Source organism: Gouania willdenowi, chromosome 7 (genome assembly GCF_900634775.1).
Source record: "Gouania willdenowi chromosome 7, fGouWil2.1, whole genome shotgun sequence".
Taxonomy (NCBI): Eukaryota; Metazoa; Chordata; class Actinopteri; order Blenniiformes; family Gobiesocidae; genus Gouania; species Gouania willdenowi.
Window position 1 is genome coordinate 25,734,049 of NC_041050.1, and position 12,277 is coordinate 25,746,325.

Consider the following 12,277-nt stretch of genomic DNA (forward strand, 5'->3'; position numbering starts at 1 on the left):
CCAATGGTGAGGAATGGAATGAACCACAGAATTACAAATTACATTAGAGTAATAAATGTAAATATGGGTTATTGACGTATAAGGATTTTCATCACATGGGCCTCATCGGGCAAAGTTTGCATGAATTTTATGATGGAAATAAAAATAGAAATACAATGAAATGTTATACATGACTACTAAACACGTAGGGAATCATGCCAAACAGGGCAGAAAATACATTTGAGTCATTTTAAAGATGTTTTCAAAACATCAGTCACAGCTGGACAGTCACACTACTTGATATGTCACTTTAAATAACAGAATAAATTACAGATAAGGGATTTTATTTGGTTTCTTTGAAAATTAAAAGTGGGTGCATCTATGGTATGTTTTGTGCATTTAAATATTTATCTAACTGAAAGACATGCAGTTGCATAGAAAATGCGTCAGTTTAACCAAATATAATCATAATCAAGCCCCATCTACTCTGAATATTAAAGCATATATAAATACAAACATATTAAACCAAGTATACACAGTGAGCCAATAAAGCTATTTGAAACAGTGTTTCTCCTGTTTTAATGTTTTTAATCGAAACATTTTTAATGCTCTTAAGCTTTAATTGTAGTGATTGTCCATATTTCCCACTGTAAATGTATAAATTGTATTCAGTTGTAAAATTTGGGATTTTCTTTCTCAATATAAACAACAGTACATTTGTACATCAATACATGCATTTGTCTTAACTGACTAGAAAAAACAATATTTTAATTTAAACAAACAAAAAACAGACGTGAAAGTCTAAGCAACCCAGTGTTGTTTGCTATAAGACAAACACACAAACTTTGGTCATTAGAGATTTAGTTTCTTTATTTGTAAGCATCTGAAAATATAATTATATAAGAATTAGCCAGCATCCTATTCAAGCAAAGCTGAAACATTTTTCATCAGCAATATGGAAACACTGGATGATAAAGTTCTGAGAGTGACGATAAACAGAAGATATATATATATATGGTATTATACATTTATTTTTGTATAGAAAATCAAATGACATTGGCATATGCATCAATTCAAATTTCCTTATCATATGGCATCTGATTCAGAGTAATTCGAAATAAGGTCTGCCTCTTTGTGGTGACATCATGACTAGCCAAACGCTTGATACCCTACATGAGTAAAAAAAAAGTACATCCATCACAGTAAACACAAATATTATTGAAACAGGGGAATCTTTGCAGGTCACAGTCTCAAAGAAGACACAATTATAAAGTTAGATTTCTTCAAATTAAAATTAATCCTGCGATAATTTTGGTAAAAGTTGAATAAAAACTGATATAAATCACATTTTAAATTGGATCCCATTCACTTTAATGAACCTCTGTGTGATACACTTCTTTTTTTACATAAAGACAGGCTTTCTAAACTGGAAAAGTCAAAAGAAAAGTGACTTTCCCCCCCCCCAAGCATTTACTGTGCATTTTTATCTCCATTCACGTGTCAAATCAAGCCATTAAGATTTACAAAAGAGCTACAGGACATTTTAATCCCACCGGCCTCCCATCAGGCACCCTTAAATCTGTAAGATCTGCTCATCAAACATTCATCTGTGGGGTTAGTGAAGAGAGGCTGAACTGAACACACCATAAACTCACGTCTTTTTTCTTTCTTACTTCTGCAATATTCAGTGCACACAGTACAGGTTTTCATTCCTAAATGCTTGTGTCTCATCTTGGTTTGTGTGACATCACTTTATGCAGAGCTCTCTTACTTCCAGTTAAGCTCTTATTTTGAAAAAGGAATGATCTTTTAGGGGAACTAAATGACATTTGACATAACGTTAACTTATGATGATGATCTTTTACCGTTTCTTTAAATAAATAGCTAAGTCGTAAGAAGCCTAACTAAACAAAGAGGTTAGTTTAAGCCTTTAAAGAATGTACTTCTGACACGTCTGAGAGGAGATTTAAGTCTAAGAAGTGCTTCTTTATGAACTTGATACAAACAACTGATAAAACCATCTACATACAAAATGCATTATTGCTTAACCACATATCACATTTACATTAAGCCTAAACTGAGCCGTTGTGTGATGCATTCCACTAGAAAACCTGTTCATCAGTCTATCGTACGCCCCTGGAAAGGTAACTATCAAATCAGATCACTGCTAATGATGATTTCAGTCAGGAAACATGCTGTTATAACAAATATCAGGGCAAAGCAAAGAGAGTCAATGCAAGAACGAGAAGAGTTTGTGTCCATGAGACTTTGACCGAGTGGAGGATTCCCTCAGCTGAGTTCGTGCCTGCGTTGGTTTGCGTGTGAGTGTGTGTGTGTGTGTGTGTGTGTGGATCCGAGGGGCGTCACTGAGTTCTCAGCATCCAGTGGTGATGATGGAAAAGTGTGTTTGTGTGCTGGTGAGGAAAGGTGGAAGACCTTCACTGTTTGGCTATGTCGCCCTTCTTCAGAATGATCTGCCGCTGCCAGGGAGCCAGTTTAGTCTCGTCGTATCCCAGGGTTCGTAGCCGCTCCAGCTCCGTTTTCTCCTCCATCTCCTTCGCCTGTTTGGCCTCCTCCTCTACTTTTCTGCAGGCAGAAATCTATATTTAGATGACACGTCAATCCAATTCATCCAGTGGTTGCCACCACGTACTCTAACTGGGAAAAATGATCTGCATTTTTAAAAATGTCGTCAATAAAAGCCTAGTTTAGTGATTATCATTATTATTTCTACATATAATGGAGAATTTACTGACTAGGGTGGCAAACGGACTGAAAAATTTATGGTAAATTTCCACAGGAACTTACAAAAATACAAACTTTTGATAGGAATTATTTATTGGAATTAACCAGAAATTGGAAGTAATTTTAAATAACTGTATCATATCCAAACTTATTTAGTAGCATACATTTAATTTATAACTTTAGGAATTTTCAGAGTAGAAAACTTTCCATAAGAATTAATGGGAAATTTTCAAAATTGAGAATAATCTAAAATATCAGCATCCATTTTTTAAATCCATTATTATTATTATTATTATTATTAGTAGTAGTAGTAGTAGTAGTAGTAGTAGTATAATTATATTTGAATTATTATTAACATTTTTCCAGCATCAGTTATTAAAAAGTTTAAACAAAACTAAAACCCTTGAAGTCAGCATGGTTCATGCTTTTTTCTTCTTCTTCCGTAAAACAAATGTAATGACACGTCATAGTAATAAATGTTATTGTTTCAGAGGAAACAAAACTTAACACTTTTTTTGTTATTATTAATAATAATAATATTTTTATTATTATTAATACATATTGTTTCATTTCATTTGTTCGTCAAACAGTAAGCCTTGTTATATCCATTTCTTACCACTAAGTGGCAGTCTTTATCTCTGATTACACAAAATGTCGCTCTTTATGGTGATTACTGTTTTTTTTTTTTTTTAATTAACTTTAAACTAAAAAAAGTGTTTAAATCGTCAGTGTTTCTTCAGCTCTTTGCCTTTACACAATTTATGGATGTTAGTGGCATCATGAGTAACTATCATGTACTATGTTATTATTAGCATGTGTTTAATATACGGTAGCTATTCTAGTGTAAAGTAAATGTTAAAAACTCTTACCTTTTTTGTTCCCTGTCACATCAGGAAGTCATAAACACAAAAGGAAAAGGTGTAAAAATCTCAACCATCATTTATTTTCTATAATTCAAAGCAATGAGAACATGGTTCAACAGATTAGAAGCACTAGAACTGGTAATCTCACCTGCAGCAGAATATTTGCGCACAGTTATAAAAACAATTTCAGTTGTGGACAACAGAAAAACAATCACATTGTATTTTTGCCCTATTTTTAATTTTTTTTTTTGTGATGAGTGAAAACGTCCTGTTCCATGTCTCATTAAACCTTTGTGACAGCGGACTTTACACTCTGTAATACTTACAACAAAGATTGCACAGAAATTGAGGTAAATAGTTGTCACTACTTCAGACTACTTTAATAAAATAATCAAACACAAGCGTCGGTGCAAACTTCAGATCAGACTGCACGCACAAGCATTCAAGAGCAGACATGGGCAACAAGCGAAATACACAAAACAACAACAGAAATACACCAAATTACTCAAAAACCCCCCAAAACAGACAAAATTACCAAACATTGCTCAAAAGGACAAAAAAAATACTGAAATTTACACCGAAAACACACAAGACGGCTACAAATATACACAAAAATAACAGGAAAAACATTCAAAATGACAAAAATACATAATATGAAATTTATAACACAAAACAAACACAAAAATAGAGCTCGACCGGATTCTTTTTTTTTAATCAATTTAGAGTAGCAATAAAGGAAAAAGAACATAAAAACATGCATTCAGATGTATGAATATACAATAATAATAATAATAATAGCATGTGCATGGGAGAGGTAGAAGCCAATAGGCTTACAAACCACTTTTCAGGTTTCTGTTTGATTGTATCTTTTAAAATATTTTGTGAACTTTTACTTTTACTAGATACTTTAAGTTAAGAAATAAGCTAAAATAGTTTAAACCAACTACTTGCACATTGCACACTGTTGTCATGTTTTACTAACGTTCAATTTAAAGTTCAATAAATGTTAAAAGTTCTATTGGTGTATTTAATTTTGTTTCTAATATATAAATTTATATCACGAGTGTTTCAATTGTCTTTCATAATCAATGTGCTTTAAAAAAAGTACATCGGCCTCATATCGGTTTCAGATATCGGCTGAGTTTTTTTATTAATTTTTTAATCGGTATCTGCATCAGCCTTTGAAAATCCCCTATCAGTCGACCTCTACACAAAATGTTTTAGATATTTACACAAAACACAATAAAGACAGACTAAACTCTTTGTTGTTCCCTGTCGTAAGGCCAAGATTGGTCATTATTCCTAATGCCAACACTAATATTGACAATGTGACAATGAAAGGAAGACATTTTTGTGTGATGTAAGTTGTCCATCTCTGTTGGAGAGCGATGTGCAGCAACTCATCACTGTTACGGTTACTCACCTCTCCTCGTCCATTTTCTTCTTCATCATGTCTCTCCTCCAGGCCGGCATTGATGCCAGCCGAGCCGCCTCCTCCTCCACCTGTAAGAACACAGCCAGATCCAAGAGGAGACAGAGAGCGGGGCCCAGAGCCGTCAGTAAAAGACCTTTATGCTAAGTGTGACTGAACTCCTCTACACTCTGCTCTGTATCACTACAAGTGACTGCAGTCATGTGATAAAGTCATAGGAAAATGGCAAGCATCTGCAAATATTGCAGTTATATTGAATTTGTGAAACTGGGTTACTTGACAGATATTCACAACATCATTAGTTGTTAATTCACACAATTTGTTTTCTTGGTCATTTTCAAGTTCTTCTGTGGGCCCAATTGGATGCTTTAAAGCAGTGGTTCTCAAACATTTGTGGCTCAAGTTTGTCTTATTTTTGTGTAGAAAACTATTAAAAACAACTATAGAACATAATGATAGAATGAATGAGTGATAACACATTTTAAAGATTCTTATTTTGTAAATAAATGGAAATGAACTGTAGTGGTTTTCATCCTTTTTTGGATCGTGACCCCATTTTGATATCAAGAATTTCTGGTGGCCCTAAAGACATTTTTTTTTCTAGAATCAGTTTTTGATCATGTTCAATAATCTTTTTTTTTTTTTTTTTACCGCATTTTAGTTGATCTAGATTCATATTTCACAAAGTGAAAGTATAGAAATACAGTTGTTTGAGATTGTTTGTTGTTTTAATTAAAGAAGATGAAAACAAAAAAAGAAGAATTAAAACATTTCAAAAATCTATTTTCATTTTTCAGAAATTTCACGCAACCCCACATGGGGACCCGACCCCAAGATTGAAAAACACAGATTGATTTCTATAGTTTTTTTTTTTATCATTTCGGGTCATGCTGCGCCTGGGGTGGGACCAAGACTGACACTTTAGTTGTTAATTTTACTCTCTCTCTCTCTCTCTCTCTCAGGGACCCCCTGTAGTGCCATCGTGTACCCCTAGGATACACATACCCTAATTTGAGAAACACTGCTTTAAAGGGTCGGATTTGGCCCCCAAGCCTTTAGTTTGACATGTCCAAAAAGCAAATCTTTAATTTTCAGATTACAGCTCGTCTAGACTATACTAATGAACACACACGCATTTTTAATAAATCATTGAAAATATATTTATCCTCATGCTAATAAGTGGTCTTAAGTTTACCACAGAAAAACACAAACACTGTGTGAGTCCATGAGGCATGAAGTTACAGAATACTGTAATAAACTCTAATTAAATAAAACAGGTATTTTGTAGTAAACATAAAAATGGATATATTTATAGATTAAAACAAACAAACATTAAAGCTCTACCTGTCATCAGTGAGAGATCAAAGCCAAATAAAATGTGATCTGTTATATGAATTAACTGTGTCAGACCTTTATTCCCTCAACTGATTTATTATTATTGCATTGTTTAGTATTGATCTACCCTTTTTCCTCTTACTTCCTTGTTTAATTATTCCTAATGTAAATAGACTTATATAAAGCAATTATTTCATAATTTCAAACGATTATTTAAACTAGAAAATCTTCCTAGTTCCTTTTTAAGCTCATTTCTGTTACATTTTTTTCACAAACCCACAATAAATTTTGCTCTGACTCTGAAAAGGCTCAAAATGTCAAAAAAAAAACATGAAACAAACGGTTCAAACACCTTCAGCTTGTATTAACTCATGAACAGGGACTCAAAACTGGGTCTCAGGCAAGAAAATACACTTTTCTCCTGTATTTTTTTGAAAAATTTGAAAAAAAAAAAAGATGGTTTTCTGCTGCAGAGGGCAATTTATCAATCGTCTTTCATATCATATCAATATGTTGTTCTGAGCGGTGGGGAAAAAAATATCGATTTATGATGTTTTGCGATTTAAATGTTTTACCGATAGCTCCTCAAAATTGATTGATTTATTTATTTCTATTTTTTTACAGTCTAAATGTGTTCATGGGTTTACACTTTTATGTGCAGTGTAAATAAATGTCAGAGCAACTGACTGATGTAATGTGCATTGTTTTTTTGTTATTATGATTCATAATGTTTCTAGAAGTAGATTATTCAGCTTTTGTTTTTGAATAAGGATAATAAGGAAATTAAAAAGGCAATAACCTATACTATCGAATCACAATATAAATCAAATCGACACCAAAGTATCGCGATTACATCTAATCGGGACAAAAGCATACTGTATTGACCCAGCTCTAATATTTTTTAGTCATTGGCTTTTCTGTTCAGAAAAGGATAATTAAAAACACAACTTCCTCATACATGCTCTTACTTTGAAATGGCCAAAACATACACTGACGGTTGACCATTACTGAAAAAGTGTTCTGACTAAAGCGACATTAAATCGTTTTTTCTTTTTCATTTTTAGAAATGTACTCTTCTATATTAAATTAGAAGTTTGTGGATTAAGCAAGACATTTCAGAAATCATTGTTCTAGATACAAAAGGAGTTCAGGAGAGCCTGCAGACACACATGAAAATGTAAGATATCTAAGGGAGTACACGGCACGAGATGATCAGCCACATTCACACACCAACAATAACAGAGCAGCAACAGCAACGAGCTCATCCTCCATCCTGAACAACCGAGGCTGTGTAGTCAAAAGGCAACAACCTGGAATTTAACTTTCATTTAATTTAATTTAATAAAATTTAAGCTTCTGGTTAAAAACACGATCCCTCTACTGCCTGAGCCATGATCGCCCAATACATAGTATTCATGGTATTTTATCTCTATTCTCCAGTATTTACTCACATGATTCTTAAATGTGCACAGCAATTTGTATTTCCCTCTCAGAGAATGTGTTCTTTTTAGGCAAAACCAGGCAATTCTGAGCAACAAGCAGAGTGTCGGAAAAAAAAAAGACGCATTCTTATGTGCATTTGACATCAGATGAGGCGAGAACTCACAATTTATGGCAAGTCAACAAATTATAAAACTCTTTATTCATTTTTTATTATTATTTTATTTTGCTACTGCACTGTTATCTTGTTCTTGTCTTCTTGACTTGTTTCCTCTATATTTGTTATCCCATCAAAACAAATTCCTCATATTGTGTAAATTATACCTGGCAATAAAACTGTTTTAAATTCTGAAATGTACAAATGTTTCTTCAGTACTGGGGCTTCATTATGGTGAAAGTTGCAAATCTGTAGCACATCTGATTGATTTTCTGTGAATTTTTAAAAACAAAAAAAAAAAATACTTTAGATTCTTGCTGTTGCTCCAACTTTAGGACAATTGGCGTGTTTTGGCAGCTGAGGAAATCTGACATGGGACTGGACCTTTGTGCAAAATTCTGTGATTTTCCATACATGGTAAGTATGATTTCTACAGAAGAAGAAAGGAGAACATGCAGGATAACAAAAAGGTTCCCACCAGCATCTTATAGACTGCCTGGCCCCTAAATATGTACTGTAATACAATACAGATATTTAAATTTCTTGTAATTTAGCTCGTTTCAATTTGTTCTTTTTCGTTTTGCAAAAGCCTGACTACAGTCTAACACTGACTGAATCGTTCTCATTCAAACCTGGCTTTGACTAGTATTTCATATTTGTACAGTGGAGAGATAAAAGGACAATCCAACAGTGCACAGTTGATTAAATCCAACAATGAGGTCATTCATTGCTGCTGTGCTAATAAATCCCGGCAGACAAGCACCTGCCAAATGAAAAATAAATCCATCCTCTTTGCACGTGCAACTTCTCAAATATCTCGATGTGTACGAGGTATGAGCAGCCGCTAAGAAAGCATCACAGACTAAAGAGGCAACACAAAGCGGTCAGTGTTTACTCCTGTGCTGAGATACACATGCAAACAGAGCTTAGAGTCTTTGTTTCATGTGGAATAGAATAAAGCCCTTAAAAAGCACAGGTAGGTTCTCTGAGTGAGTGTGCCCACATTGTAACAGGAGCTTCTTTTACTCCTTCAGGCTGTAATTGGAGGTGAGCTCAGAGCAGAGAACGAGGGCAGCCATCTTGGATGTCTCCCAGATAGATTGCTGCTTCGCATCCCTTTTCCTGCTAGATTTGATCGGCCCTGACAGAACCCAGGTAAGGTTATCCATGCAGTTAATTATTAATCACTCCCCTGGGAATTACAGGTCATGAAAAAACCCAGAGGATGATAGATTAGCATTAGAACTACAGCTGGAATGTAAATCACACAATTAAATGGGGATTGTATCAGGATTGTGTTAAGCCTGATTTAAAGCTTATTTATTTCTTTAATTTATATACAAATAAAATAATAAATAGATGTATAAACCCAAAAAATATGAAATATAATGAACTACAATTAGAAACAAGATATGAATTGTGGATGGTGTAATGCCCCAGTGTGAGTGGAATAGCCTATTTATTATAATGACCATGGACCCTTCTTTAAATCTATCCTTGCACAAATATACATTTATACAGTGATAACTTTTAATCACTTCTTAATGGCAATATCAGCAACCAAATACAAACTTATGTTGTTACATTTGCTGCTTCAAAAGAAAATAACGCACTGCACAACGGTCTACACAGTCAGTTAGTCCATGAGTGTTTTTGACCACACTTAGGGCCTTCGATTTGTGGATGGAGAATCGTATGGCAATATTGTTATTAATATTTAAATGCATTTTTTAATTTAAAAAAAAAAAAATAAAGCAGAGATTGCAATTTGACACTGGATATGGCCTCACATGTATACTTTAGGAAAATATCATCCATTAACATGCAAATGTTCTGCATAAACAGGTGGTCAGAGAAACAGAAATGCCAGTTCTCTGAAAGTATCATCTGACAAAATGTTGCGATATGGCGGACTTCACCTCCTGAAATGGAAATATCTACATAATATCTACTATCTACTATCTACAGACATGTTTTATGGACGGTGTCACGCATTTACATTATATATCTCGCGGTTAAATGGGTGGTCTAATGCAGTGGTTCCTAACCAGGGGTACGTGTACCCCTAAGGGTGCTTGAACACATTGTAGGGGGTACTGGGAAACATTGATGAATCTATTTCCAACATGCTGAGTCATTTTAAAGCCTATTTCAGACACTGTACCTGCTGATCCAACAGCTTTTTCACCCGTTGACCATAAACTGCATTCATGAAATAAACAATATTGTGGCCTTAATATCCTACTAATTGTTACTAACATGTTATGCACATTACTAAAAATTGAGGTAAATATACTCTCTGCTATACAATAATTGTAATGCACAAAATTGATATTTAGTGTGCGTACAGGTGTAAACGTACAGGTTGACGTTTTCGAGCTATTAACAACATGTAAATAAAACAAGAACGGTTACTAAATTGGAGTGACGAAGGGGTTCTCCTAATCTGAAGAGAGGCCTCAGGGGGTACATGAGACAAAAAAGGTTGGGAAACATTGGTCTAATGTATAGCTTTAGCAAGTGTCGCAAAAGGCTGGGCGTCAAATCGTAGGCCGTGTGTGTTGTCTGAGAACTCTCAGGGAACAACAGATCAGCTGTCATACTAAGTAAGTGTAGGTGCTCTAGAGAGGATCGGGAACACCATGATCAATTCAATGTATTTCATCATTTGTCTGATTCGTTAATAAAAGCCCTAAAAGAAGCTCTAGTCTCACTACTTGACCTGCATTAAAACCCTGATATTGCATGATATGCTACTTATTTTTATCATTTAGGCCACAACTTACAGTATATCACAATAACTTCCATGATCATTATTTTAAATCATTCTATAATCAGCACGTTTAACAGAAATGTGATGAAACACACGTTTGTGTGAATATCACAGCAGCTTTCCTCTTTGAGCTTTGAGTGGATGCAGACTCCCTGTAACCTCCTTATAGCTTCTGTAAGCCATATATAGCATGACAGCGGGGGGTGTTAAGAGGGTTATTCAGAGGTAATCTTGATGCCATAGAATAGACACTTTGGAAATACTGTTGCAGTGAAGACTTACACTTTCCACAAGTGAGTTTGTCTTTCACTAGCATTTTCTGAGCTTTTAAAAGCCCATTCTAAAGCCATACATTCTGCACAACTCCTTAAAAGTTTGGAGTGACTCGTCAGTTATTTGGTATTACACTGGTAGCCTCAAACAATATTCACAAGTGTAAAAAAGAGTACATCAAAAACCTCATCAAGCTTTATTTTACTCCAACATGTGAAAATAGATAGTCAACACAAATAATGAAGACTGAACAAATACACTCAAATACAAAACAATGAAAATGAATTACGTTCAAACTAAAAAACCTTGTTGTAAATGAATTTGTATAATGATGAACATTTTTTTAATAAACTTCTTTTGCAAACAATATTTTTGTATTTTTTACTAAAAGGCACACAAATTAAAGCAGAACCAAGTAACTTTTTCACCTTAATAAATCCCTCTCGTAGTCCCTGTGTGGGTAATACAAGTGTTTGTGGAGTCTTTCATCTCTCCCTGCTGTCTCTGGCCAGAAAACAGCACTTGCAACTTTCCTACCTCCGACCCGGTGGCAAGACGTACTGCTTTACGGCAGCCCAATACAAACTAATGCTAGGTTATGACCAGCCCCTTGGCTGCACAAGGTTGTCTACAAATTCACTTTTCTCAAACTTATATCATGGCGGAGCCAGCAAAAAAAAAAAGCAAAGAAGACCTTTGTCCGAGGAACGGGGCAACTCCATGCAGGTGACAGCTCAGAAGCAGCACACAGCAATCACACAGACTGTAGTCGCGGCAACAGGCACTCACACATACTCATGACTCAGCGCTCTATCAGGCAGCACACACACAAATATCCATCCATCTGTCTGTCTGTCTGTCTGTCTGCCTGCAGTATACCATCCATCCATCTTTAGAGCCGCTTTGTCAGCACACAAACAAACACATCACACACATTTCCACACTCCCTTCCGTATTACTCCCACATCATTCATTTTTTTTACATGTCTCTCTTCCTCATACTGTTCACATGGTCACATGGGACTATGTGTGTGATAGCACCCTTAGTGTCACTGTTGTATTAGGATTTTTCAGTGAGCGGTTGTTACCGTCTTGGGGTACCTGTGGGGTGGGGCAGGTGGCGGGGGGGGGGGCATGACTGTGACATAACCAAAGGGACCTTTAGAGGGAGCCCTAAGCACAAGTTACTTAGATCTGCTTTAAAGGAGAAAGGTTTAAAACATAGGTCAAATTGGAACCATCGGGAGAGACTTTAACTCAAATGCAAATCCACTCGACAT

The 12,277-nt window shown here is 35.1% G+C and overlaps 1 protein-coding gene across 4 annotated transcripts in view; it reads right to left on the reverse strand.

The window, feature by feature from the left end:
- Nucleotides 1-827: 827 nt before the first annotated feature.
- Nucleotides 828-12,277, reverse strand: part of espn (espin) — a 75,268-nt gene continuing 63,818 nt past the window's right edge. For 2 of the 4 annotated variants that reach the window (XM_028453694.1, XM_028453692.1), the window contains exons 12-14: nucleotides 5,011-5,090; nucleotides 3,594-3,614; nucleotides 828-2,565 (exon numbers count right to left, since the gene is read on the reverse strand). In XM_028453694.1, coding sequence (XP_028309495.1) covers nucleotides 2,418-2,565; nucleotides 3,594-3,614; nucleotides 5,011-5,090 — 249 coding nt within the window. In that variant the 3' untranslated portion in view covers nucleotides 828-2,417. The remainder of the gene's footprint in view (nucleotides 2,566-3,593; nucleotides 3,615-5,010; nucleotides 5,091-12,277) is intronic. The other 2 variants (XM_028453695.1, XM_028453691.1) reach the window with 1 other exon arrangement.